The sequence below is a fragment of the Athene noctua genome, chromosome 20 (assembly GCF_965140245.1).
Source record: "Athene noctua chromosome 20, bAthNoc1.hap1.1, whole genome shotgun sequence".
In the NCBI taxonomy this organism is placed as follows: Eukaryota; Metazoa; Chordata; class Aves; order Strigiformes; family Strigidae; genus Athene; species Athene noctua.
The window spans coordinates 4,477,095-4,504,596 of NC_134056.1; the positions used below are offsets into that span (position 1 = coordinate 4,477,095).

A 27,502-nucleotide genomic window follows, 5' to 3' on the forward strand; every position below is an offset into this window, starting at 1 on the left:
CTCCCCAGTCGATGTGCCTGGCTGGGGAAGGGGAGAGAGAGGTACAGCCGTGCCCAGCAGCCTGCCTCCCCGCCACACCGCTCTCAGCATCTGTCCAGGGTCATTAGGGATCTTCTGCGGCCTTAATTGGGGGCAGAGGGAAGGAGGCAGCTAGGCCAGACAGAGCCAAGAGCTGTGATGGGGTGTGAAGGTGAGGAGCTCTGGTGCCAGTGGAGCTGTGGCAGCTGGCCGGGGAGGTTCGCTCCGTGGCTGTGCGCTTACCTGAGTGTCTGCTCCAGGGACCTGAAGCAAACTTCTGCTTTAGCCAGTTTGTTTGTGGTTTCCCTCTCCCCCCACCCCCCGCTCTAATTTCCAGGAAAGCACAGTTCCCTGGCTTCATTACCTTTGTTTCCCACAGGACATGCTTTTATAGGCAGCTTTTGTAACTATTACAAAGCCATGCAAATGAACCCTCTCCAGTTACATGCTGCTTTTTTTTTTAAAGATAATTTTGTAATATCCTTGGTCTGGAGGAAGGCAGCCAGCCCTCAGCTTGGACTCCCCGTGCTCAAGCATTTTTGAGAATCCTTCTCTCTCATAAGGAGGATGCTGAAATCCCAGCTGCAATAAAAATGAAGCTTTTAGTTTCTCCTCCCCGCTGGATTCCTTTCCCCAAATATATTCCATTATTGCTCTAAGCAAAGGCAAAATTTGAGTGAGTTGTGCTTCACAGGTCAGCAAAGCCAGTCTATGCTGGGACGCACTGGGATTGCATGAGAAATGAGGGGCCATGGTGCAGGGCAAAGCTGGGGAGGTGACACAGCAGCCCCGGGCAGCGGTGGCACCTTGGAGCCTTAGGAGGACGTGGGGAGATATTTCCAGAGGGAGAGAAGTACAAGGGCAACTCCCCAGAAGACCCTGTGAGTCCACAGAGATGGGCAAGTATGGCATTAAAATTAAATTCTCAACATCAAAACATTGCATGCTTCTCCTTCACCTTCTAAAACCTACAACAGGACAGTTCCTCTGTTAAAATCGGTCCGGGCTGTCTCCTGTGGTCTGTCCCATAGGAGTGTTTGATTGCCATCTTTGACAACCAAAGAAAGCGTTTTCTGCATTTGGTACGTGGGCTATCCCGGAGAGAGGGAGCGTCCAGCCAGACTGGTGTTTATTCACACGTCCCTCCGATCCTTGGTTTCGGTTTCACGCGCTGCTGCACACCGATGCGAAAATAGTTTCGCTTAATATTTAATTAATGCTGTTCCATATCATGCAGAAATGTGAGACTGGCTGGTGTTACCTTAAACCCCCACAGTTGTGGCACCGGCTAATGATTCATTTCCAAATCAGCATTCAGAGGTGCTAACGAGCTTTTCCCATAGTTTTTGGATATCAAGGCTTTTCATTTTCTTTCCTTTCTTATGCTAGTGTTTAACAGTTGCCTTATTTCCTGTTATTTGCCGAGTTCTATGCAAATAGATGGGGCCAAACTCAGCCAGGGAAAGCAGTGGAGATGCAGGGAGGCGTTTTGGGGGAGGAGGAGGTGTGCTCACTCCTGCACCTTCTGCCAAGCACTTGATTTTTCTTCATTTTAGAAGCAGTGCTGAGTGTTAAAGGACTAGATGTCCTGGTCCAGGGGACCCTCTCATGGTCTGCTGCCACGGGCAAGCTCATCATTTGACCCATCCTTAGCCAGGACCTTTGTACCGCTCTCTTGCTCATTCCCAGTTTCACTGTCTCTTCTGTTTTCTTCTCCTGTCTGGCAGAGATGCTCGCAGAGGCTGCGTCTCTCCGAGTCCTCGTATGGGGTGGGCTCGTCCTCACCCTGGAGCGGGGAGCAGGGGCACAGCTGTGCCCAGGCAGGGGGGAAGCGTTCGGCAGCTCGCAGGCAGCTGGGGTGCGTTTGCAGCGGGCACAGCTCATCCGTGCCCGGTGAATCCCCGCCGTTTACAGGAAACCAGTTGCTTCATTTCACCCAGAGCTTCCTCTGGGCCTTGGCTTCGTGTCTCGCTGCCTCCAAGCCCAGGGTGTCTGTGTCACGCAGTGTGGTGGCACCTACCGTGCTTACTGGGTTTGCCCCAGACTAGTGGCTTTGCTAAGGGCAGCCCTTGCTGTCTCCTCACCCTGTGCCCTGAACTCTTACCAGCACCCCTGGGTGCTGCTGAGCTCTCCCTAAGGGCTGAGCTTGCTGCTTTGAGTGTTTCAGGGCCATCAAAGGCAGCATCCGTTCCCGTGTTCAGCTGGAGGTGCAGCAGCAAGTGCTTTCTTGGTTTGTGTCTGTTGGCTTTGGTGTTAGCTCACTTGAGAAACCACTTGGGTTCCCCCCGCCCCAAGCTTTTAAAGTCCCATCAAAGCCAGCTCCTCACTCTAGTCACTGCCAGGCTATCAGACAGCGATAGTAAAAGTAACCGAACAAGACAGCAGCTCAGCATCTGTGTCGGAGGAGAGAGGCTATTAAGTAGCAGAATAAGTATTTATTGCTGTTGTATTAAAGGAACTCGGCAGCATAAAGCAAGCACTATAGTTTCAGGGCATTAATTTCTGTGCTTGGGAGTTGTGGGCGGCGTGGGGAGCAGCACAGCGAGGCTGTGGCTGGGCTTGTTTGCAGCTCTCGATGCTCCTGCCTGTCGGGTTGCTTTGCTTCTGCCCTCTCTTGCCTTTGCATCCTCTCCGTGTCTCGGGGGGGTGAGGAACCCTGCTCTGCCTTGGTCCTGGCTGGATGTGTTTGCTGTGGGATGGGGACATCGTATCACAGAGGGGATGGAGGAGCACAGACAGCGGGGCTTAGGGTCCCCGAAGAGATGTGTGGCAGTGTTCCCTCGGACACTCAGCTGCTCTGTAATAGGAAAAGACAGATCGGTGTCTTAAATATGGGAGAAGGGCTGCGTGCATCTGGGAAGCTTATGATGGTGTGATACAGTGCAGAGCTTTTCAACCAGTAGCTATAAATTCACCCAAGTTACTCTTTTCTTTTCCTTGTCAGGGGACGTTGCTGGTTTTGCAATGACTGCCCACTGTCGTAGGGCTGCACAATCGCAGACATTATGCCAGCCCCAAAGAGCTCAAAATAAACGTGTTAAAATGAGACAAGTCCTGTTCCCGCTGGAAATCAGCAGAGGCTTTGCCCGTGACTTAATATTTGCATCCCCAACACGTAATGTGGCCAAATCATGGGTTTAAATGCTAAGTGATGCTGGGTTTAATAACCCTGCTTTAAAAGGACCAGGCAAACACGGAGAGTGTAATGGCAGTGGTGCTTAGGGCAGCACATTACAGCTAATGGGCTTCACGGCGCAGCAGTGCTCTGGAAGTGGAGTTGCTGCCCGGAGCCCTGGGACCAGCCCGAGTTATCAGAGCCCTGATACAGGCAGAGTCTGGCTGTAAATCAGAGCAGCTGATGGGAGTGGGGGTGATTTTACAGCGACTGAGGATCGGGTCCAGAAACTCCCTTTCCTTTCTCTTCCCAAGGTTCTGTTCCTCACCTCTCTTCTAATGTAATTTATCATCTGGGATGGATCTGTAGATGGAGCTTGCTCCCTGGAGCGCTGCTGGCATTGCTAGTGGCACCATGGGGAGCACAAGAACCAGGAGAAAAATCTGCTTCTCCCCTTTGCTTCCTCTCTGCTCCCTCTGGGATTTTCTCCCTTCTGTTTGGGGATGACCATTCTGCATCAGACCAGTTTTTGCCCAACTCCTCCTTCTCCTGGGGAGCTTTGGGCTCTTGTGGTGTTTGCAGTTATGGCAGGTGATGCTTCCTAGCACTAGCGAGGTGGCACTTGTGGGTGGTATGGGTGCTCCTCCAGCCACGTTTCCCCTTTCCCCCTCTTGAAGCCTTGGGGACAGCGAAGGGTAAAAGCATCGAGCTCACTTACACTCTCATTATACAGAAGTGTAATCCAGTGCTTATCAAATATGGATTTGTGAGGGTCCCCTGAGGACACAGCAGCCACAGATTGCAACTGTAAAGGATTTCTGGTTTGGGACATGGATCCTCCGGGCTCCTCCTTGCTGTGTCCCCAGCGGGGTGAGGCACACCACGCTGGGCTGGGTGCTGGGGAAACAGCCTTGGGCACGGGAAATGCTGTGTGGACCGCTGGGCCAACATACATTAGACCTGACTAAAAGGTCTAATGTATGTTAAACCTTTTTCAGTCAGGTCTGTAAAAAATGCCCTATGTACTCCAGCTTTTCTTTGGTAAATGCTCCTGTGAAGGCAGCCTTGCTTGGGGAGTTGCTCCCTCCCCAGTAACACAAAGCTTTGCTGCGTGTTCCTTGTGCTTTCTCAGAGGAGTTTTTGGTTTTGGTAAAGATGCTTTCGCCTGGAAAGGGCATCTCTGATGATGGGCTCTTGTTAGAGGGTTTAACCTCGTTATCTTTAGAGGTGTAATCGCTGGTCCCTGTAACACAGCAGTAACAGTAACACGGCCTGACACCTGCGCTCTGAACTGTGGCTAAGAGGTCTTGGGGATGATCTGTGTCAGATCTTCACTTGAGATTAGCTTAACCCTTTGCTACTCCTGTGACTAAGGATCCCTTTAGAAAAGGAAGGAGTGTATATGTCCAGCCTTCCTTGCTGAATTACAGAAGCAAAATCCAGCTTGTACCTGGTTTTCCTACATCCAGTTTGCGGATTGGAAGTCCAGCCCAGCAGCCCAGCCCTGGTGAGGCACACGGTCCTCACATCCCTGCCCAGCTCTTCACCAAACCCCTGTTTGGGCTTTATGATATTTATTACTTCCCTGAGAACAGCACTTAATGCTGCACACACATCAGCAGCAAACCCAGAAGGGTGCTGGAAGCTGAGTAATTCTGTTGTTTCCCACCTACTCTGGCAAATGGGGTTTGTTTTTTTACATTTCTTGTTCATCCATCTCCTGTGATTTGATGGGTGCTCTGAAGTTCATCTGCAACTCCTCAGCGATGTCACAAGTTGCCAATATTTCAATAAATCAAAAAGGGGTGGCAGTCAAGGATCCCTGGAATGGGTATTTGTCGGAGAAGGGAAGAGGCTTTACAATACATCATGGAATTCCCCATCTGTTGCGTCGTCCTTGTAGTGAAATACCAAGAGGGAAGCCTGGACACACCGTCAGGGAGAGCTTCCCTGACTTTGATTTAAAATCCTTATCAAATATGTATCAGCTGAAAGCTGCTCCGCTGGCACCTCTCCAGACGCTGTGTGCCAGCAAACACCACGCTCCCCCGGCACGCCGCCGTTCTGCCTGGCATCAGTGGGAACGGGAGGTGAAGCCATCACATCCCCGGGTGGGCGAAGAGGAGCCACGGGGCAAACTGCTCAGACAGGCACTTGGAAGGCTCCGGCCAGTTGTCCAAACTATTTATTATCTAATAGCAGTTGCCCTCAACAACCAGCTGGGTGGATGAGGTCCAGCTGAGAGGAGAGCTCCCTGAGTGTAGGAAAATCAAACCAAATTGATGCTGTGATGGGGCTCTGCCTGCCCTGAGCATCCTAAGGAAATGATGCACCGCAGCCTGGTTTCCTCCTGCCTGGCCAGGGGCTGCCACGTACAGCGATGCTGCTCTCGGGTACCAGCTTGTATCAGGAGATGCTGATTTAAGGAATTCCCCAAAACATCTGCAGGATGCTGAAGTGGCAGCAGCCCCGGCTGTGCAGTGTGTGGGGAGAGGGCTGGAAGGCAGCTGTAGGTTTAGCGTTTGCTGTGCTCGCTGCACACGTGCTGTAAGGTCTTGCAGGTTTATGCACTAGGCAGCGGCCCACATGGAGCACAAATAATTGATCCAGAGCAAGCAGGTTGTGCTTTGTGTTGGCTCTTACACTCAAGGCTTGGCTAAACTGAGTTTCCAGGGCTGCTCTAGCCAAGGTACGAATTCTGGGAGAGGCATGTGCAAACGGAGGAGGTGGGAGGCTGGAAACTGCTGGTGACGCTTTGGTTTGCAAAATCACAGAATCATTCAGGTTGGAAAAGACCCTCGGAATCATTGAGTCCAACCATCAGCTCGACTCTACAAAATTCTCCCCTACAGCACATCCCCGAAATACCAGATCCTGGTTGTGCCCAGCCCAGTGTGTGTGTGTGCAGCTGGGTGGAAAGCACTGGGGAAATGCCCCAGGTGGGCAGGAGGAGAAAAGCAAACACGAGCTGAGCAGCCATCTCACTGCCCACTGCCAGGTGCATCAGTGGGAGAAAGTACAGGGCTCTCTCGAGGTAACTGGATCAAATTCTACTCACTGTCACAGCTGCTTTTATTTTAGCAGCCTTGTCTCTGGGACTCTTCGTATCAGTGTTTTTACTATTGGATGCTATTATCCAACTCGGAAGTAATTTAACCAGCTTGTCTCTGAATTTGGGGTCATGTTTCTACCCACACAGAGGCTGGGGGTGTCTGGCCTGAGGATTTCTTCTGCCCTTCATGAGTTTAGGGGCAAACCAGAAAAACACTCTGTGTAATTTCAGGCTCTGCAACCACTTCCCCACCCAGAAGGGTTTGTGCAGAGGTGGCAACATCGAGGTCTCTGCCCAGACTTACTGCCTCTGTACAGAGCTCCTGATTTGCTTAGGAGCAAATACTCTTTTGTTCTGGGGATGCAGGAGCTTGCAGGGGCTGGGTGTGAGCTGTGAGCCTGACTGTAACCCCTGCAGCTTGCTCAGGCTCCGGGGGCAGCTGGGGAAATCCTCCTGGGCAAAGTGTTCTCCAGCCCAGCTGGGTGAGTTTGTTTTTTCCAATACGGAGTTTATTTGAGAGTCTTCTAGATGCACAGAGATACCATCAGCGATAAACAATGCTGGAGGAAATAGAAGAGCAGCAAGCATAATGATTTATTTTTTTGTTTGCTTCAGTTTATTTTTAAATCCGTAATTCCTAGAAGTGTTGGTAGTAAGGAAGAAGAAAAGTGGTGGATTTCTTATGGTGGTGGTGTGGGTTTCTTGTTTGGGTTTGTTTTTTTTTTTCTTTTCAAAAATCCCATTTCTTTACTCAGCCAGGTTTCTTGCAGAAGGACCAATGAATGTGAGGAACCCAGTTTGAGACTAATTTTTTTTTTCTTTCTTTTTCCCGTGAAGTGCAGAACTTGATGTCGTTTTAAATCAGGGTCTCCTCGAGAGCTCAGCAATGATCTCATCCCGTGCGTTGTGGTGGTCAGTAAATTATCCACTGGGTGGCTGGATTTAGCTCATGTCTAAAAATGCAAGGCAAACTGGAACGTGAGGAACGTGAAGGGCATCCCTCACCTTGCACGGTGAAACCACCAGAAATTTCCCACTGACCCTTTGCATATCAACTGTAGAGAAAGTCTATTTGTACATCACCTGCCCTGCATACCTTTATAGCTCTGTTTCTGGCATCTTATTGTCAGCAGGGTGTTATAGCTAGTTTTTATGGTAATGCTTGCATGCTGAATGCAGTTTTCTTGGAGGAAATTGCATTGAGAAATGGGTGAAGAAGTAATAATAATAATAATCTGCATAAGCCCCTGCTGTCTAAACCCACAGTCCTCCTTCTCCCGGAAGACAAATGCACAGATAAAAGTATAGTTTTCCCAAGCAACATGTTCAAGTGAGTTTGCTAAGCCTCTCGCCTGCCAGTGCTGAGCAGGGTCCTTTCCCCCGGGATGTTGCTGCTTCTTGAGGGGGCCGGGAGAGCCCCCAGTGCTGCCCCAGCTGTTGCGGTGACACAGCACTGGGGTCTGATGTGGTTTTGGTCGTTTTAGCCTCTTCAAGGATGGTTCAAGGGACCAGCAAATTTGGCAGCTGTTGTTCACGATTCCCAGTTGTGCTCCAGGAGCACTTCCAGGATGCAGCAGCCTCGGTTCTACCAGCTTCCTGGTTTTGAGCAGCAGGTTAGTTTTAAGAGGGGAAACCCAAAGATCTGAATTTATGAAATAATAAGCGTAACTCTGAAGGGAGGTGATACCCCATGGCAAGAAGTCTGCCTTGGGAAACAAAGCGTCTGCGTTTCCAGGCTGCCGTAGACGAAAGGGGAGGTATAAATAACCAGTGAACTATAATTCCACTTAGTGTCATATCTGTATTAGTTTTATTAATATGTCCTGGTGTTGCAGAAGCCTCAGATGAGATCAGGGACTCCTCGTGCCAACTGCTGCGTGGGTGCGTAACGACACGGATCCTGCCTGGCCGAGTCGAAAATGATAGCGGGAGTGGCAGGAAATATGACTGGGTTTCTCTTCAAATGAGAAGCTGCTTTACAGGGAAAATGAGACACAGTTTAGCAAACACTTAAGGATTGACTTACTTTTAAGAATGTTGTTTAATCCTGTTGAAATTGAGAGGATTACTTAAATGCATGCTTAAGCACTTCCCTGGCTGGGGGCTGGCAGGCTGGAGCACCGATGCTGTAAGAGGAGCTGGGGTTGCACTTGGCTTTTTTTGCTCTTGGCTACTGCCTTAGCAGGAGTTGTTGGAAAAATCCTCCCTGATATTGAGACAGTTACTGTTCGGTCTCGTTTTCAGAGATGCCAAGCTTCACCTGATCCCTCAAAGTGGGTCGCTTTGCTCACACACCTGAGCATCCATTGATTTGGGAGCCTAAGCATAGTCAAGCGTGTGTGTGCATGCTGGCTCGTCGCTGAAACCAGGTCCCGGGCTTTGATGTGCCAGGATGTTCAGCGCTTGGGGCTTTTCATAAAAGAACAAAGCAAAAATTGTTGGCGCAGAGAACAGTGAACTTTTAAATTTCCCTGGAAGTCAAACCCTGCGGTATAACAGCCTGATTCATAAACTGATTTTTGTACTTTAGAAGTCTAATAATAGACTGCAGAAGTGACTCATTCAATCATTCTAGGACTTCCCTTGGACTGTTTTAAGCCCGGTGGAGTGGGGCCTCTGCACCGTTTGGGTTGGCATTTGCAGGTACCACTCGCTGGCAGCGATGCTCTGTGCTGTGGCCCTGCCTTGACGAGCCCTAGGTGGATGCTAATGAGCCTTTCGTGGGTGCTAATGAACTCAGTCTCACGTCCTCTCCCAAACTGGGGAGGATTTTAGAGATGGGAGACTGTGGCACAGAGAGATTTAGTAATATGCCCAGTGTGGCCTTGAAGTTGCTGATAAAATGGGGAGTAAGACCTGATTTCTTTGACTCCTGGTTGTGTTTTAACCTGCTTTCTCCCATTGCTCTTTATAAAATTTCTAAAGGCAAAGCCAGCCTTATTTAAAAATTCGGACTGAAATGACAGCATGGACTTCAGAGCGTGGAGGGGACGTGGTTCGTGTGGAGCTCACCCTCAGGGCTGCCTTCTCCTTCCAAGGGGGCTCAGCCCCTTTCGCTTTCTCCAGAGCAGGTTTGCTCACTGAGGTCCGACACTAGCAGAAGCCACATCTTTGCTTGATGCTCCTCAAAGCCAGAGCAAATGAGAGGCCGGCCAGAGAGAGGGATGTGAGAGGGACTCGGAGAGCCAGGCTTGCTTAACACCTCCCTGAAATGCAGGTGGGAACTTGACACTGGGAGCTTGCAGCTCGCTGGCAGGAGAAGCACATGGCTGAAGCAACCAAGCCTTCTTGTGCTGCTTCTTGTTAGATTACAGTAAAATGAGGAACTTCACTGCATTTCCATTCGTGACCCTGAATTTTTGCTTGAGAAAGTTCACAGTTTCTCTTCTAGTTGCACAGTAATTATGGTCTGTGATCAGTGGCTCCAGGGCATCCCTGTAAAACCAGATGTGCCAGGGGTGGTGGTAGCTGCCCAGATGGGCTCTCAAGAGAGAGAAATAGGCCAAAATATGCTCATGGCAGAAGTAGAAAAAGTAATGCTTTGCCTAATTAAAATACCCATGTTTTCTGCTTAGAGGGAACTGTCACGAGCAACATCTTAGAAAAGAAAAATAGACGTAGAAGGATGCTTTCTTGCTAGAAGTATTGCATGGGGGCAGTAAAGGCTTCCAGCGTGCGAGGAAAATTCCCTCTTGCTCTGTGTTGAACTCCCGCTAGTGACATTTTATACCAGGGAGAAACTTGGCCAAGTTTTGACATTCACAGAGTCTCAATGGCCTTGTTGAATAATTCAGCATCTCTGTTCTCCTTGTGAAAGTCAACTGCTAAATGCCAAATTGTGGCAGCCCCTTTGTTGCTGCCCTGGCTTTGGGTCCACGCGTGGGGCACTGACAGCTGGCTTGGAATTCGTGGTAACAGTAAGAGAAAAGAAAAATTAGAGGGATTGATATCGCAAAAGTGTGGAGAAGACACGGTTTAGAGCAGGATCTGCTGCAGCAGGAGGAGCTCCAGCGCAGTCCTGAGGAGCCATGTGCTTGTATCCCCCCGGAACGAGCCTGGTGCTTGCATACCCCTTGCAGTGGGAAGGAATTGCACAAGGATCCACAGTACGACTCTGATTGACATTCTGGGATAACAGCATCTTAGGGAGGGCGGTTTTGAGTACCAACAGCAGTCCCAGGAGAGAAGTCGGGCACTAACTCGCTTACGGCATGTGCTGCCCAGGGTGGCTGAAGCGGCAGTGGCTCAGCGAGCCAGGGAAGCATCCCTCAGCAGCGAGGGCAAGTGGTCCCTAAAGAAAGCAGCACCAAGGGGTGCCCCATGGCTGGGTTGGGTGCAGGGCAGCTCCGGGCAGTTTGCAGCCCCTGTGGTGTTGGGATTTGTGTGCCTGGAGGAGAGCTGGGGGCCCTGGACAGCAGGGACAGCTCAAAAAGTCCTTTATCTGTGTTCTGGACACAGGCATCTCTATTCATTCCAGTGGATGGGAAACCAGTCCAAAAATAATACGTTTGTTTTTTCAATCTAGCTTTGAAATGATGAATATGAGCAAGAGTAAAACATGTTTTATATCTATAAGAGACTAAAACCATTCATTGAAAATTCTGCGTAGCAATTTAAGCTTCCAGAAAAATGAGGAGTTTTCAGAAAAAAATGGTGGCTTTACCGTTCCCAGTTGTGATGCTGATGAAAATATTTCTTTGTTGAATCACTTCTGGCTGTTTTCTGCCAGAAAAGGGCGATGGTCTGCACTCACCTCTGACAAACAGATGATGCATCTTTATTGAAATTCAAGAAGTCAAAACCATTAAGTCTTGGCAAGTTTGCCTCAATAAGATCATTTTGTGTGGGAAGCGACGAAAGGAGTTATAAACCTTTTGTAATAAAATAGAAAGTAAGAGCGTTTTTTCAGCGCTTCTCAGTGTTGCATAAAACCTATTGGAGCAGGTCATGGGTATCTTTATAGCTGAGGGTTAAATGTCTTTTATGCTCAGTGGTGAAACCAGAAGGGGTGTTTGTGCTGATAGTGTCCTCTGAGCCCTGATGGTGATGTATGATGACACTGATGGGGGGGGCTGGAGCACATTTTGTGGGTGTTCAGGTCCAAATACCGGGCTGCCAGGTCCTTGAGTTCCCACCAAACCTTCCACTGTCTTCAGTAAAGCACAGCAGCATCTTTTTCTCTCATTTCCAGGTGATCTCTGCAGTATCCAGACTCTCCTTCCACAGTATTGCTCAAACCAAAGGAATTAGGTAAGATCCTTTCAATATGATGCTTTAAATATTGTTCCTCTCTCTGTCTATCCATATTCCTAGTACTTAATCACATCAGACTCTCAGAAGCTACACATATTAGGGTTAAACAGACATGAAGGATGCCTTTGGGATGTGTGTAGGCTACTTGTAAAAGCACCACACAGGCTGCTCAGGAATAGTTTACAAATAAGTGAAAATGTTGCCGGCTGTGTGCAGTATGCCTGCTGGGGAGGGCGGCAGGGTGGGGTTGGGTGTCTCTTGCTGGAGGTTTTGCTCAGGTCCCCTCTGCAGGGGCTGTTCAGCTGAGGATCGGGGCCCCAGCAATGCCCTGCCCACGGAGCTGTGGTGTCACCCCACTGTCCCCAGCCATCACCTGCTCCGCTCCCTGGTCTGTGCAGAAGTGCCCAGGTGACCTTTCAGCTGCTAACAGCTGGGAAATATCTTCCTGGCTTTGACAAAGGCACATCATTCCAGAGCAGGTAATGGGGGTTAAGAACTAACCTGGCCCTGGCACCCAGGCTGGGCTGCCCAGCTGCCGGGGCTCCTCCTCCCCTGCTAACTGAAGGAGCAATGGAGAAGGAATAAACCCAGCAGACAACTCTATTAAGCAGAGTTGTTATCCTAGTCTTTGTTTAATTCCCTGCAAAATTGGTTTGCAATTGGTTTTCTTGTTAGTGTGCATTTTTATTATTAATCTGGCAGCATCTTCTCATTAGGACCACGGATCTAACTAGGAAGAGTTCTCAGCCTAAAGCATCTTTCCACTATTTTTTGAGAGGCTGGGTTTTTTTTCACCAGCTACAGAACACATTTACTTTTCTCCACAGAATGTGTCTTGCTGCTCTTCTGGTCAGGGTGTAGCATGGCGTTGGCCTGTGGCTGCATCCCGGGGCCAGGCACAGCCAGGATGTGGGGTACAGGCTGGATGGGACCCTGGCTTTACTTCTAGCCCTGCTGCCCATGCCCACCACCCCATGCCATGATTTATACTGTTTGAACTTACTTTCACTGCCTTAACTACACTGATCCTGCTGGAGGGGAACAACTCCCCATCTGTTAAACACAAATCTGACAGATCCCACCAGGACTGAGGGAGATTCAAAGGGCGAAGATTTGAGGAACAAGATGTGCTGTTAAGGACTATTTATTATTAAGAATAGCCCTGAGTTCTGGAGAAGCCTGCAGTAATTATTATTTGAAGGGGAAAGAGCATCCAAGGCATTTGGAGGCAGGGAGTCATGGGAGAGCACACGAGCTGCAGGGGTTTTGCAGGGGCTGGGTTTAAGTCTTGGGGCAGGCTGGAAGCGGTTGGGATGTGTCACCCCTGGCAAAGCCTTTCCCTAGGCAGGGAGGTCCTGGTGTCAGTTCGGAGGATGAATGAGCTGGCTGTCCTCTGCGAAGGCTTTGGCTGAATCACTGGTGTTTCTGTTGAGCTCTCCTGCTGCCAGGGATGGGCCGGTTGAGCGATAGCTGGGAGGGGGCAGGGAGGCTTTGCTATTCCTGTGGATATGTGGCTTTTTCTCATTCATTTTACAACCAGCGTTTATGGTTCCCACTAAAATCTCTTCTCTTGGAAGCCTTTGGCACCATAATGACACAAGAATAGCACAGAGTTTAGTGGGTTTTTGCTTCTAACTCTGTTTTCCTGCTTGTCCTCTGCATTGCCAGCTCTGCGAGAACAGAAGATGCTGCTGGCAAATGCCCACCATGGGGGTGTCCCCTCCCATCGCTGGTGTCCCCTGCAGTCAGAGAGCCCTCGCTTTGTCCATTGCTGCATTTTTTTTTTTTTCCCTTTTAATTAGATGATTTCTTACTGCACCATCACAAAAGCCTCAATAACAGAAACTAATTTCAGATAAATGAATTTAATCTGTGGGAACCAGCAGCAGCTCTGGCTCCCCAGAGGACTGCTCACGCGGCCACCACTGCCCCTCAGCTCACTGGGGTCCCTGCTGACAATTGGAGTCCCTACTCTCCCCAGTGAAGATGGCTGCCATTGAAATAAATGGAAAAAGTCTTGGCTTAGTCACGGTGCTGAAAACCATGGTAAATACAGTGTAATTAGGATGGGATATGGATTGTGTGGTTTTCAGCCCTATAGCATGAATGTGGCTCTGCTCCAACCCCTGTTTTTGGGGTCTGAGAATCAAGATCATGCAAATTAAGAATCAAACAAACCCCAAAGCCTATTACTTGACCTTAAATAAGTTTCATGGCATGTAGGGTAGAAAAATAAAAATCAATCTTGTATGCTATTCAGTGAAAGAAAAAAAGTCTCTCTAATAATTTCTGGATACATGAGCCTTGCCAGAGAAACCCTGTTTCACAGAGTAAATCAGATAGCTATCAGGATGGCTATGTTGAGATGACAGAGTGTTTCTGCCAAGGAACAACCTACAAGCGGTAAAACATGGCAAAAAATTATCTTGAATGCAGTGTTTTGTTTGCAGCACGCTGCTAAGGCTGGGCTTAATCTGTTGCAGCTGTAGCTCCAGCCTGTGCTGCATCTTTCCTTCTCCTGCTCTGTTCTAGTCCCAGTTGCAGGTTTTAGAAGTGTTGAAGAAACTGGTGTCACCCTCCAGCACGGTGCATCTCTGACTCATCTCCTAGCAGGTGATGGTCTGTAAGGATTGCAGAAGGAGATTTCCCTCTTGCACGGGGCCGTACAAACAGCACAGACAATGTTTCTCCACTGATTAAAGCAGCGTGTAGTTGCGAGGATCCCCACCACCACACTGGGTTATTTTTTGGGTAGTGCCCCGTGTGTCACAAGCGCCTCGATGGTGAGAGGCTTATTGGTGCCTCCTAGAAAAAAAGCACATTTTCTCTCTTTAATTGAAGGTGTTCAGAGGAAAGATGCTTGGATGTGTGAAACTACATTATCTTGGCTCTGCCCCACGTGCTCTGCATGATCCTGGGCAAATCCCTCGGGTTTGTATGTCTTATTTTTCCCCTCTCAGAAACGGGGAGGTGAGAAATGCCATTGTTCACCTGGCTTGTTGTGGGCGCTGCCTTTTGATCTCCTTTGGGAGCACAGGCTTTGTGGTAACGTGGTAATACCCTTTTCCTGGGGTTTTCATCTGTGCGTGGTTTTACAGGGCTCTACGTGGGGACAAAGAAATGATCCTCATTGTGTAGCATTGCCCGTCAGCTAAGGAGAGGGGATTTTTTTTTTTTAATTGTTATTTCTCATCCTTTCCTCCCACCGACTGGAGAACTGTCAGCAGTCACAGTGAGAAGTTACCGCCATGCTCCTTGCCCATCTGTGGCTGTCTCTGAACAAGAAGCCTTTATTTTATAGCCAGGACGCCAGGAGTTTCCACTGCAGACTATAATCGTGGCCCGTTAAGTCCATTACCCCATTTCTCACAGTGACTGGCACTAAATGCTTCCACGTGAGGTGAGAGGATCTTGCAGCAGACAGGAGCAGCCTGGTTGTACAGGGGTGCTGTGCAATGGTTCTCCTGTGCTCTGGAGCATGAGTTTTTCATTCCTTTTCCAAGTTTTCCTGAGGAAACTCAGCTCTCTGGAGGACAACAGGACTTCTTGTTGCAGGTCCCAATAAACCAGGATTTTTTAATTATTTTTTTTTTTCCCTCGAGACTTTCCTACTCAGCCCTGGTTGTTCTCCATTGCCCATGGTACATCCCGGCATCCTCTGAACTCCGGCCATCGTCCACCTCGTGCTAGCAAGCTCCGTGGGCTGAACGTGAGCTGGGAGCGGAGGGGGCATGTGTTTATTCATCTCCCCGAGATATATGTTTTTCCTGGAAGCAGAGTTTTGCAAGCAAAGCAGGAGGTTAAGGAATATTGGCTCATGCTGCCTGCATGCATTTTTAATGTGTGCACAGTGAAACCATCTGAAAACGGGAAGGAGTTAGCATGTTCAAAGGCCTTTTACTGAGGCCCTTAATCTAAGTAAATCCTTTATATATGAACTGAACCTCTAAGTGACTTTCTTCAGAAGACACTGCAGTTAATAAAATAGATTTTAAAACATTTGCAAATGAGGAGGAGGGGTGAATCCTATTTGTCAAGAGGAGGTTTTCTTCTGTGGGAGCAGCACTTTGGCCGGGCGTTGGAGGGAAGGAGAAGGGGATGGTTGTGTTTTCTTCATCCTGGTGGGCAAGACAGGACCCCCTCAGGTCGGTGGCATGGCACAGCTCCCTGGGGGCAGCTGGTTGGAAGAATAACTGACATTAGTTTTACTTCCAGTCAAACACAGTGAGGCCAGCCCAGCGCCCTGGGCTGAGGGTTACCTTGCATTTAAACAAATAAATAAATACAAGCCAAAATGCAGATTTTCTTGGCATTTAACCTCTGCAGATCTCATGCCCCGAGGTGACAGAGCAGATTTGCTGGCAGTCGAGGGCAAGCCCTTGGCTGGGAGCTGCCTGTTGCTGCAGGGCAGGTTTGATCTGGGAGAGAGGGGATGGCGCTTTGGAGTCCCCTTGAAAGTCCTGTACACTGGGAGATGGGATTTGTTATTTTGCTCACAGGGGGCTGGACACATCAGTGGAGGAGAGAAACCCTCCTGGCTCTCCAGGGTAGGGGCTGGCACCCGTCCTGATGCTCGCCCGAGCCCCTGGGTGCCTCCACCCCAGCAGACCCGGTGCCGAGCGGGTGTCGGGGCTGGGGTGCAGCCTGTGTCTGCATTTTGCCCAGCTCTACAATGCAGACGGTGAGCTGGGAGGAGAGAAGCTCAACACTGGGATTAGCCCAGTTTGGAGCCACCTCCTGTCAAGTTCAAGGCAGCTAAACGAGCTGTGCCAGCATCCTCCCATCATCTGGGATTTAACCCAGAGGAGACTTTCCCACTATCCTGCTCTGCCTGCAAACCCTGTGCCTTGCTGATGAGGTTCAATATTGCTCAGCTTTGCCCAGGAAAACTGTTAAAACAGGCTGATGTGCTCAAAATGAGGTTTGCAGTATTATCAGCTCTGGAGTTTCTCCACTTGCCAATAATATCAGGATGTGTGTGTGGGTGAAAGGGAGGAGGGATGGGAAGGGAGAGTCACAAGTGTCCTGCCTGCGCCATTCGCAGGGTTGTAATATTGTGGTGCTGAGCGAGCAGCACTCCTCAGGGCACAGTGCCCTGCCTGCAGGAGGGGGGCAGAGGGGGGCAAAGGGAGCTGGACCTGCACGGGCAGCCCCGAGCCCCTGCCCTGCAAGAGGATCTCTGCTCCCAGTGTGTGTCATTCACTGGTCAGCTGTGTCTGATCTGGAAACTCCTCAGCGCTTCATCCACCAGTTCAGAATTAAACTTAAGACTTTTTGCCCAGGTTTTATGGTTTTAATCCATTTTGCGTCTGACTGAGCCCCACTGCACTCTGGGGTTACCCTTAGGGTTGCAGTGGGAGTGACCCTGTGAAGGAGACTTTGTCATCCTGACAGCAAAACCTGCTTCTTGGAAAAGATGGGATGGCCCAAGCCCAAGCATAGCTGATCAGAGAGACTTTCCTAGAGGAGAGAAGGGAGTTAGGAGAAAAGCTTTTATGGGATTCTCAAAGATGCTGCAGCATGATGGGGGCTTCATACTGATCATAGTTTGTCTCTGGCCCCCTGCCCCTGGGGGTGGTAGCTTACCACAGGAGGCTGTGTGAAAATGGCAAGCAATTAAAGTCAGTAACGATGAAGTCCCTTAAGAGCATCTTCTGGTGAGGAGGTGGTTACAGGACCTCTTCTCCCGTAAGGTTGGTTTTACAAGGACTGTTTTATTCATTGCCAATGCGCTCTCTGTAATTGCACTCTGCCCATTATTTTTTTTACTGCCGTTGTGTATCTATTGTATGCACTGTAATTGTTGCCATAAAATGGATATCGAAGGCTGTGGAAGGAATCTGTGGCTGGAAAAACGTACTGTTGTTGTGCAGCACTCTCCTGTGCTCCAGGGAGTCTGGGAATGGGACCAGTCCTGGGACTGACCACCAGTCCTGACCAGGATAAATCCACAGAGGTTCAGCCAAGACGTCACAAGATGGGGATGAGAGGAGACGTCTTCCTGTGACATGGACAGACCTTCTTTAGGAGCGACCATAAATCTTCTTCCTTTGTCACTAAGCAGGGTCCTTGGCTAAAAGCAGCGCCTTTCTAGCTAAAAACAGTTTTAACACGTTTATTTTGGCAAGTCTGTATCCTCACAGACTTGCTCCTAAGAGAGTCTGAAAAATATCATTGACATGTTTTCCTGTGCGGCTGCTTTGTAGGCTTGGGAGCTGCTGAGGTCACCCCGTAAGCATCTGCTAATAAAAGCAAAGGCAGTTTATCTTGCCCCCTCCCCACCAACAGCTTTGCATAATGAAGATATAGTTCTGATGTACACAGCTCTGCTTAAATCACATGTGGGGCTTGCTGGTTTTGGGGGTGTTCGCCTTGTCACTGCTGGACTTGCCCATGTAGTGCTTCCCTTGGGGCTCCCTCTTGGGTCACGGGTCACCCTCACACCATCTCACCCTTGGGCGCCACAATAAGGCATAAACAGGCTTCCTCTCCCGCACAGGGTCAGCACGCAGGCTGACAATCGAAGATGCTGGAAAGGTCTCTCCGAAATGTAGTCCTTGCCCTAAGTACAGAGAAAGGCTCCAGGCTCAGCCGGTCCAAATCGGGGGGCTCAGATGTGGGGGGCTCCTGGTGCGGGGGGACAGGAGGGCTCAGGGCTGGAGGCATGGCCGTGGGCTGTGCCTGGGGAGAGGTGTGCTCAGGTGCTCTTGGATAAACCACGTCTCTCTGCACCACACCGGAGAGGGGGAAGCACACGTCTCTTTAGTCCCTGTGCTGCTCAGCCCGGGTGCTCTGCTTAAATCCAGTTTCCGTCACACAGTAGGACCCCGCTTGGCTGGGACGTGCTGGTGGTGCTTTTGTGCAAACACTCAGGGGTGCTGGCCCTGGTCTGGAAGCAGGCAGAAATATATATTTAGTTGTTTTTATTGGCGTGTGTTTCATAGCTGCTCAGGTATAGCAGAGAAACTGCTGCTTGGACTACTAAATTTCCTTGTGCGGCTTCGCTACAAGTTAAAAATGGGGGTTGCAAGGTTTTTCTTTTAACAGAGTGTTTTCCAAAGCTGGGCAATGGTAGAGCCTGACAGGGGTGTTGTTGAATACTATGGGGTGTGTCCCAGGTCTTTATGTCCTGGCTGTGATTTATCTTTATGCTCCCCAGGTGAGCGGTGCCATCGGCCTGGAGCGAAGGTGCCCTGGGCTTGGCTTAGCTGCGCTGGCTCGCCGGGGTGAGGGCTCTGGTCGCCTCCCCCCATGGTGGGTGCAAACCCCCTGCCCCGGTGCTGGGCTCAGCAGGGTGCTGCTGCGATTTCAAACCAGCCCGTGAGCTGCAAGAGCATCTTTCATCCTCCCCAACCTGCTTGTCACGCGTTCCTGGTGGAGCCAGGGCCACGGGGATGTCCCACGAGGAGCGAGGGCTGCCAGTGTCCCTGCTCTGTAGATTTTCAGCCACAGCATTTTCAAATCTAGTTTTCTTCTGGGTCAGAGACCTAGGCCAAATCGTTTCCTAGTGATTGGTTGTGCTGTTACCCCAGAGGGTTTGGGTATTTTTTTTTCCCTCTTTGTTTTTAAGAAAGACATTTCTGGATTCCCCTTTTGATTTTATCCATCTGTTATCATCAACGTGGAGCTGAAGTGAGGAGAAAATCATACCGCTTTCTTGAGCGAAGCACTGGTACATGAGAATTTTTTAAAAACGCGATAATGTGTTGAAACATAAAATTATACGAGCTGTTATTTTCTTGTCTCATAGTCTCCAGGAATAGTCAGTTCAGATTTGAGCTGAAGATAAAGCAGGGCATGCAGCTAACCCTTGGGCACTGTGCAGTGCACTGTGCTAAATGCTGTAAGTACTCTCCTGCAAAATCATCATCTTTGTGTTATCTGATGATGTAGCTTGCTGTTTCCCCACTGAATTTCTATCAGATTTAATCTTGCGAGAATTTTTGCAAGTTCCAGACCACAAATAAAAGCAAATCATAATTTTTCAGGGGACGTGTCTAAAATTTGGCACAGCATGAGGTGCTTCTTTCCAGAGATGAGTAATGTAACACAATAGTATGATTTTAATTAAATTCAGCAGCTTTTGGTATGCTCCAGTGTGTCTTGTTCTGCAAGGGGAGAATTGATTCCATTCTGCTTTATAGAAATGGCTCTTGGGCATTAATAGAATGGTTTTAATCCATCTCGCAACACTTTACCAAAATTATTCCCTGACGCTGTTCCCATTTCACAGATGGGAACCAAAACTCAGAGGTGCTGCCTGGGTCAAGAGCAGAGCTGGAAAAGCAGCTCCAGGTCACCTCTTTGCTCATCCCTGCTCAGCTCTCAGCCACCTCTTGGTACATCAGTAAATTAAGTGCTGCTTTAATCTGCCTAATCCCACTGAAGCCGATGATGAATACGTTTTCGGTTGCGTGTAAACGTCTTGCAAAACCACATGGTTTTCTTTGGATGGGTCCAGGAGTGCTGTGCTGATGAAGGCATGATGGCATGCCCAGGGGACCCGCTACGGCTCCGGGCTGCCAGAACCGACAGCTGATGGGGGACCCATGGGGACAGGGTGATCCCATGCTCAGGGAGTGACTTGCCATCCTGGAGAAGAAGAGAAATTAAAAAAAATAAAAATAAAAAAATAGGAGGTGAAGGTTGGAGCTATCAAAATGATGTGCTATGAACAGCCAAGGTCTGAGCGCTTTCCCTGGAGAAATACGTTTTGGGATTGAAGCATCGTTAAACCTCAGCAGTGGGACAGATGGACTCATCTGGAAGCACGGGAGCTGAAGCCAGCTGCTATTCCCCCACCCAAGCTTGCATGGAAAGCACATCCTGAAGTCCAAAATCTTGGTGAAATCGCAGACTCCTCTGGGTTTTCTTTGTATTGCCACGATGCTTTCTTCAAAACGGAGTTATTGGAGGACCAGTGCACCCAGCCATGGGTTTTGTGAGCTAATGCAAGGTGTAATTACAGTCTGTGGATACCATGCTATGGAAATGTTTTTCTGCTAGATCCCCGTCCATCCCAGCAGAGCTCTAGAAGTTCCTTTGCACCAGCTTGAGGCTGTGGTCCTTTCCATTTGTGAAGAAATCCCTCACAGAAGGGGCAGCAGATGGGAGCAGCTCAGGTTTCACGGGTGTCACATACTCTGCCTGCTTTTTAAAACACTCGTGTGATGACTGGATTTAGGAAAATGGGGGGAGATTATCATGCTGGTGTTGGGAGACTGGAGTCCCCCTCCTGGTAAGGGATGAGCCACCTCCTTAGTCTCCTGTGGGTCTCTGCACAAGTCATGAAAACCTCTTTGCAGATCTGCCTGAAACAATCTCCACCAAGAGCAGCCTCGGATGGGAACAGCTCCTTGGGATGGAGGGCAGTCAGTGGGACATTTCCACCCTGCCTGCTCTCACCAGGCTTTCTGTCCCCAGGGCTGCTGTTTGACCCCAAGAAATCAGAATGCCAGGTGATGCTGGATCCTCCCTGCTCTCTCACACGTGGATTTGAGGCTGCTACCGTACAAAATGATCAGACTAAAGCTGACCCATCCCTGACCCTCTGTATTCTCTGTGAGGGTACTGCGGAGGTGAACAGCTGACTTCAGCTGCTAGGACAAGGCGCCCAGATGCTGAAATATGTTCATAAATAAATAAATCTTTCTGCTTATTGCTGTTAGAATTGCAGCCTACCTGGCTCTTCCCGTTAAATAATTCAGAGGAGAGAGCAGCCAGAGAGAGCTTCGTCTTCTCCCCGCAGAGGGGGTTACGGCAGGGGAGCGCGCGGGGGTGGCTGATGAGGATACAGCGTGGGATGGATCCCAGGGTAACCCGAGTGACCGATGAGAGCGAGAAAGGGCTTTTGCATTAGGTGCCTTGTGAAATATTAATTAATTATCCCCTCCACCGGGTGATGTACTATGGCTGTGGACTGCTCCTGCCTTTCCTTGGGAGAGCACATCGTGTTTGCAGGGCGCTGTGTGTGTGTGCAAGCTCTCCGACCCAGAAAGTAGCCTAAATGTTCTCTAAGATCAAGGGGGTGCTCTGCATCACGTGTCAGGAGCGATCATCTGGTGTAAGTCTTGTCCTCAAGAGGAGAAGCTCGCTCTAAACTCCGTAACAAATTGCTTGGTCTTTCCTTCTCTTTCAGTTTCTAAAACAAGCACATCAGATTGCTCGTACTTTCGTTCTCTTCTTTGATCTCTGGAAGCGGCGCTGTTGAATGCTGTGGGGTTTGTCTGTGAAGAAGTCTACTCTGGGAGGTTTATTATCTCTTAAGAGCCTGTTCCTGCGGTGTTTGATGTTGCTGGGGCTTCTGCTCTTCATCTGAGTGGGATTGGGCTTGCTGCAGCCCAGGCACAGGCTGGGAGGATAAATGGCTCAGCAGGTGGTTTTTCATGACAGTGGAGTAAAAGCAACATCTGGTGCTTAACTAATGATATTAAATAAGAGATATTTTCAAAAGAGTTGTAAATGAACTGGGATCTCTGCAAACCTGTTGGCTTTCAGTGGATTCAAACGACTTTACTCATTGCTGTTGAGCATTCCCAGCTATAGCATGAAGTTGCAATGTTCCTGGAGATCTGTAAGTATTTCTGAGGGAATCAGTAGCTTTTAGACCCCTTGACTTCCAATGTTTCTGCTCTTTTTTTAAAAAAAAACATACAAACTGGTCTCAAACAACATGGTTGCTCTTGGGGAGCTCGTGGCTGGAGGACGTGCAGCACCATTGCCCAACCAGATGGAGATGCTTCTCCCTGCGTGGTTGGGGCCAAGCTGATAATCTGCATGAAGGTGCCTAAATGCAAGTCCTGTGCTGGACCTGGATGTGCACAGGGGAAGCCCTGGTGAGAAACACTGGGTTAAAAGGTCACCTAGCTGGCTTTTCTTAGAGTTGCCTTGATGTGGATCTGGCAGGGCAGGACCAAAAGCAGGACTCTTCTCCCCCAGTCTTTCCCCACCACATCAAATCTGTTTCTGCAGCCAGCTCAAGTGGAAAACGTCTCCCCAAAACAAGCCCAACCTGCAGTGGGGAGCCACAAAGGTGACCTGATGGGAAGTGGCAAAACCAGCAACATGTGGAATAACTGATGGGATGGGGCTGGGGTGGGAAGTTCACCCCGTGCCTCCTCCCAGCACTGCCCTGGCCCCCAGTGCTGTTTGAGTCTTGGTAGAAAAGTGTTTAATGTGTTTTTCTATAGCTGGTTGCTGGATGTTCATCCTCATTGGCTTGTTGCTAGAGGATTAATTTTTCCTGTGTTCAGCAAAGAAAAAGAATGTAAATGGATATATAAAGGAACTGAAGCCAAATGTAGGCAGATATTTTAGATAGTGTCCATAATTAGTAGGGTTATATTAAATTATGTTGTTGCACGTAGGGCTTTTGGGGAAGAACAAGGACCATTTGGGTGAGAGCTGGCCCAAAGCCCATGGCGTAGTCCCAGCCCTGGGTGACTTGTCCTGTGGTGTGGGGGCTGGCACCCTCTTCTGGAGATGGCGAGAGGAGCTGCGGGAGGCGGCAGCTCTGCTCCCACGGGTGGTGTGGGGACACGGGGAGCCTCTCCAGAGCTGCTTGTGGCATGGGCACCTGGGGACAGAGGCACAAAGGGCAAACCCAAGGCTCTCTTCAAAAAGCTGTCCTTCAGCCTCAGATTTTAGATGGTCCATTTAGTAACCCTCTCCTCGGTGTGACTTTCCTTCTAATTGCATTTCGTGCATCCCTATTTAGCCATTAGCTGCTGTTGCAGAGACACAGGTTATTAATTCCTCCCCTGCCATGACTTTCACTCTGGTGCTTTGCCCATGGTCAAGGTGAAGCTGGGAGGGCTGACGGAGCTACTGTCTCTGTGAAACTCTCATCAGAAAATGCTTCTCTCTCTTTGCTGTCTCCTTGTCTTACGTGGGGGGGTTATCACCGGAACTGATTATACCTCAAGCCCAGATTTATAGTTGGAAAATGTGTGCTTGTGGTTTTAATATTCTTTATGACTCTTTTACTTCTTTCTTTCTGGCATGGTGAGTGCTGGAGAAGGAAATAGAGATTAAGGGCAAAAGATGCATGTAAAAGAAAGGAGATTGTGCCTTGTGGTGGATTTTTTTAATTATTATTATTATTTTAACAAGTGGTGTTTAAACAGAGGTCATCTCGATTTCTCCTTTCTGGCTGGAGCTGTGCAGGGTGGTGTAGCCCTGTGGCAGTGTGGTACCCCCTCACCCGTTGGAGCTGAAGTCTGAGACCAGTTCCCATGATCAGCTCAGCCACGTGCAGGAGCTGCTGATGGTTTTTTGTCTGTGCTTCACATGGCTTTTCTGTTTGTCACTAATCCCTAGGGGACGGCAGGGGAGAGGAAACGCACGCAGACGTTTTGTAAAGATTTTGAGTGCTTCTAGGTCTCGCACTACACTTTTCTGATTTGAAGCTTCTCTCCAAAATGGGATTCCCCCCACATCTTGCAAACGCACGGGCAGCTGTTTGTGCCAGATGTTGGGCGTTGGGAGGATCACCCAATGCCACCTGCCTTGCAGTGCAACTTTGAGAGCAGGCACAGCCCCATCTGCTCTTCCCACCCATCACTCTCCTCCCTCCCATTTTGCTGCTTTGCCCGTGGGCATGGTTAGCTGTGCCAGCCTCGGGTGCTCCTTGGTTCCTGTGGGTTTGCGTCTCGTGCAGAGGTGTGGTAGCTGTGATAGCTGCTGGAGCATGAAATGGTCCTGCTCTGTGCTGGGGTCACCGTGGCTCTTCTCCCTCCTGAGCTCACCACCTGGTCGTGGGTTTAACTGTACTCGCTGCAGGTTTGAGCGCTGTTTCAAGAGCCTTGGTCTGAAGCTGCTCACCAAAGGAAGGGTGAAGCATAGCAGAGGAGGGAAGGCAAATTAATGCTACAGGCAGGATCCAAAAATAGCAAATTTGGGGGATAGCCAGCCATGTATTAAATCTTTCAGGAGAGGCAATCTGACATGAAACAGGGAGGGTGGGAGGGAAGAGAAGGAAATTGCTCTTGGGGCAGTTAAGAGTTCACGTGTATCCAGTTTGCTCCGCCACAGCATCAGCATCCCATCCCGTGTGGCTCAGCCTGGGGACCCTCAGCTGCCTTCGCCACGATGTCCACGGGGCACAGACCGAGCTGCCCCGCTGCAGCCCGTGTTCCCCACGCTCGGGCTGGAGCAGGGCTGGCTGTGACGGCCCGACGCAGCCCGTGGTCACAAGGTGCATCCAGCCCCAGCAGAGCTGTAGCCCGCCATGGCCTTGTGCCAGCAATAATACGTTGGGTTTAATTAAAGCAGTATTTTTCATCTCCTTCATGCGTTATTTGGTTATTACTTCAGAATGAGCCAAGGAATTCTTGTATTCCCCCCACTCCTTCCATTTCTCTTTTTAAATCTGCTTTCTCCCCCCTTCCTTTTGCCCTTCTGGTGCCCTTTCCCTCATCCCTGGGGTTTTAACTTTTTTCAGCTATCACAAAGTTGTTAAGATGAGGAAGCCCAGGGTTTGTAAGGACTTATTCATGCTGGTAGGATCAGCTGCTCGCAACGGTGGGAGACTCCAATGGGATGAGGCTCCGTGTGTCCCGCTTGTGCCCTGGCCACATGAGGCAGCAGCTCGCAGGTACAAAGGCTCCATCACAGATGGAGGAGAGAGTGTTTCTCTGTCTCAACGAGTCCAACACCAGACTTGAATTAGATTTCTACCGAGTTGTTCGTGCGGCATCAGCACAGCAGGGAGCAGTGGCTCAGCCACGGGGTCTCTGAGATGCTGTTAGACGATGCAGCTTCGCACTTCAGCGCTCAGATGATGCCCTGTGGTGAACCAGCCTCACCACCTGGTTTCTCGTCCCGCTGTGCCAGCGCTGCCTGCAGGAAGCAGCGGAGATGATGTCGTCCTGGGAGCTAATGCCTCAATAGGAAAAAATGTATTTGCAATGAATATTTTGTTCCGAAACACCCTCTGCTCAGTGGGGTGCTTGGGGCTGGGCTGAGTTCAGCTGGGGCTGAGGGGGATCTGCTGCAAGGGGTGAGGCACCAATAACTCTGTCATTCCTCTCCTTCCCCAGGCCCTTCCCGTCGGAGGAGACCACGGAAAATGATGACGATGTATATCGGAGCTTGGAGGAGCTGGCGGAGTAAGTGGCCTCGCCTTCTCACGGGGAGGGGACACGTAAAGGGAGAAGTTGCACCGTAGTTCCAGCAAAGTCAGATAAAAATTGACAGCGGGGCTCGGAGAGCCGGGCCAGCTGCTTTGATCGTCTTGCCAGGAGATTTTTGTGCTCTTACAATAGTCCGTCTTTTCCCATGTAGAGCCCTGGGAGACATCACTTTTAATCGGGTCGAGTTTACGAGTGGCTCAGTGGGGGGTGACGAGGGCCAAGCCCACGGGGAGCTCCTCCACCCTTGGAATCCCATCGTCTGCTACAAAACCCCGGGACGTAATTCATCCTCTGAGCCAACCGAAGCTGAGCCACTCACTGGGAGTAGGGTACCCATTGCTAACCCAGCACTGGACACCCCCCTCCACCCCGACCCCCTATGGTGTTTTTGGGGCTGCATGGGTCCTGGCACATGGGTCTGCATCCCCTGTAAGGGATGTTGGGCCGTGCCAGCCAGCCCCAGGGCAATCCCTCACAGGGGGGGACACATCCTGCCTGTCGCTGGTGGGACTGCAGGGTGATGCTGCTGGGGTTTTAGTGTCTATATTTATCTAGCTCTCTGATGTCTGTGTTTTGTTGCCTGTGGTGATGATACAACGGGCTTTTAAAAGCAACCTTGAAGTACAATGTATACGGTGAAACTATCGGAATTTGATGGCAGCGTTCCCGTGGGCCAGGGTTTTACTTATGAAGTGCAGTCTGTTTCATACGGAGGGAAAGTCTGTATGGGTGGATATGTGGCTTTATACAGTTAAATATTATTGTTCCACAACATAAATAATAAGGCTCCTTAATCCAATGAGTTCCTTATGGCTTCAGTTATTACAAAAGTAAATCATAAATTACTAGTCAAGGGAACAGAGTACCGTGGAATCCCCTGCTCGTGGTTTGCTCCCAGCAGCTACAGTTTAATAAAATTTTAACTTATAAAGGGTTCCTTTCAAGAATAACATTTTTTCCTAAAGTTCGCAAAATCCCTTTAATATCGGGCTTTAAAATTCCTGATTCTCACACATAGGCGGGCTTTTAGTTGGAGAAAGGTTTCTGTGTGAGCTGGCACACAAGTGCTGGTGGGGCTGGCAGCCCTCTCCTGGAAATGGGGGTTTCCCCGTGGTGTGCTCGGAGCAGGTTATTTGGTGTTGGCGATGGGTTCCCAGCTTTAACTGCTCTGCTGCTGGGGTGCAGCTCCTGCAGGGGGTCCAGGCGGAATCTTCCAAGCTGTTCCTCGGGCCTTTGATCACAGCTGCGAGTCGGTCCCTCTACGATAGGGGGTTACCTGCCCAAGTCCTGTGCTCAGATGACTTAGAGGTTTATTTCTTATTGATCACCCTGTTCTGTCCCAGGTTGTCTCCAATTTTTAACTTTCCCTTTATTCCCATTCTTTGCAAAATCCTCCTCTTTACATCTTTAGTTGGAACCACTGGGGAAAGGCGCATGTAAATCCACATGGGGTTATTGCACCAATTCCTTCATCCAGATCCGCGCTCCCCCAAACACAACCTACAAAACGGAGGCGTAATCCACCCCTAACTGTAAAAACCCCAGAAATGCCCCAGAGAGCTCCCTTAGCAGGAGTGTTGCTGCGCCCACGGCCTGGTGACACATCAGCAATAGTCCCCCTTTCTCCCTTCGACAAGGAGCGTCTCTCCGTGCTTGACAAGGAAACTTTCATTGAAAATTTGCTGGTCACAATGGCGCGTCCTAGGCACCGATGCTGGGCGCTGGCAAACCGTGGGGCCGCATGAGAAAGCTCTTTCTTAGCTGCTGCCGATCTCCAAGCAGCTGAACAAGGGCGTCATTCACGAGCTGGGAATGATTCAGTCCATCCAGCATCTTTGCATTTAATATCGCTGATGATCCAGCAGCCTTGGGAAGGTCTGAGTGCATCTGAAATGCTTTACTGGTGGCAAGGAAACGATTTTCAGAGCAAGC

The 27,502-nt window shown here is 49.8% G+C and overlaps 1 protein-coding gene across 7 annotated transcripts in view; it reads left to right on the forward strand.

Annotated features, from left to right (window-relative positions):
* VAV2 (vav guanine nucleotide exchange factor 2) overlaps positions 1 to 27,502 on the forward strand; it is a 149,573-nt gene that overhangs the window by 85,879 nt on the left and 36,192 nt on the right. For all 7 annotated transcript variants that reach the window (XM_074924082.1, XM_074924081.1, XM_074924084.1 and 4 more), the window contains exons 3-4: positions 11,377 to 11,435; positions 25,478 to 25,546. In XM_074924082.1, the coding sequence (XP_074780183.1) occupies positions 11,377 to 11,435; positions 25,478 to 25,546 (128 nt within the window). The remainder of the gene's footprint in view (positions 1 to 11,376; positions 11,436 to 25,477; positions 25,547 to 27,502) is intronic.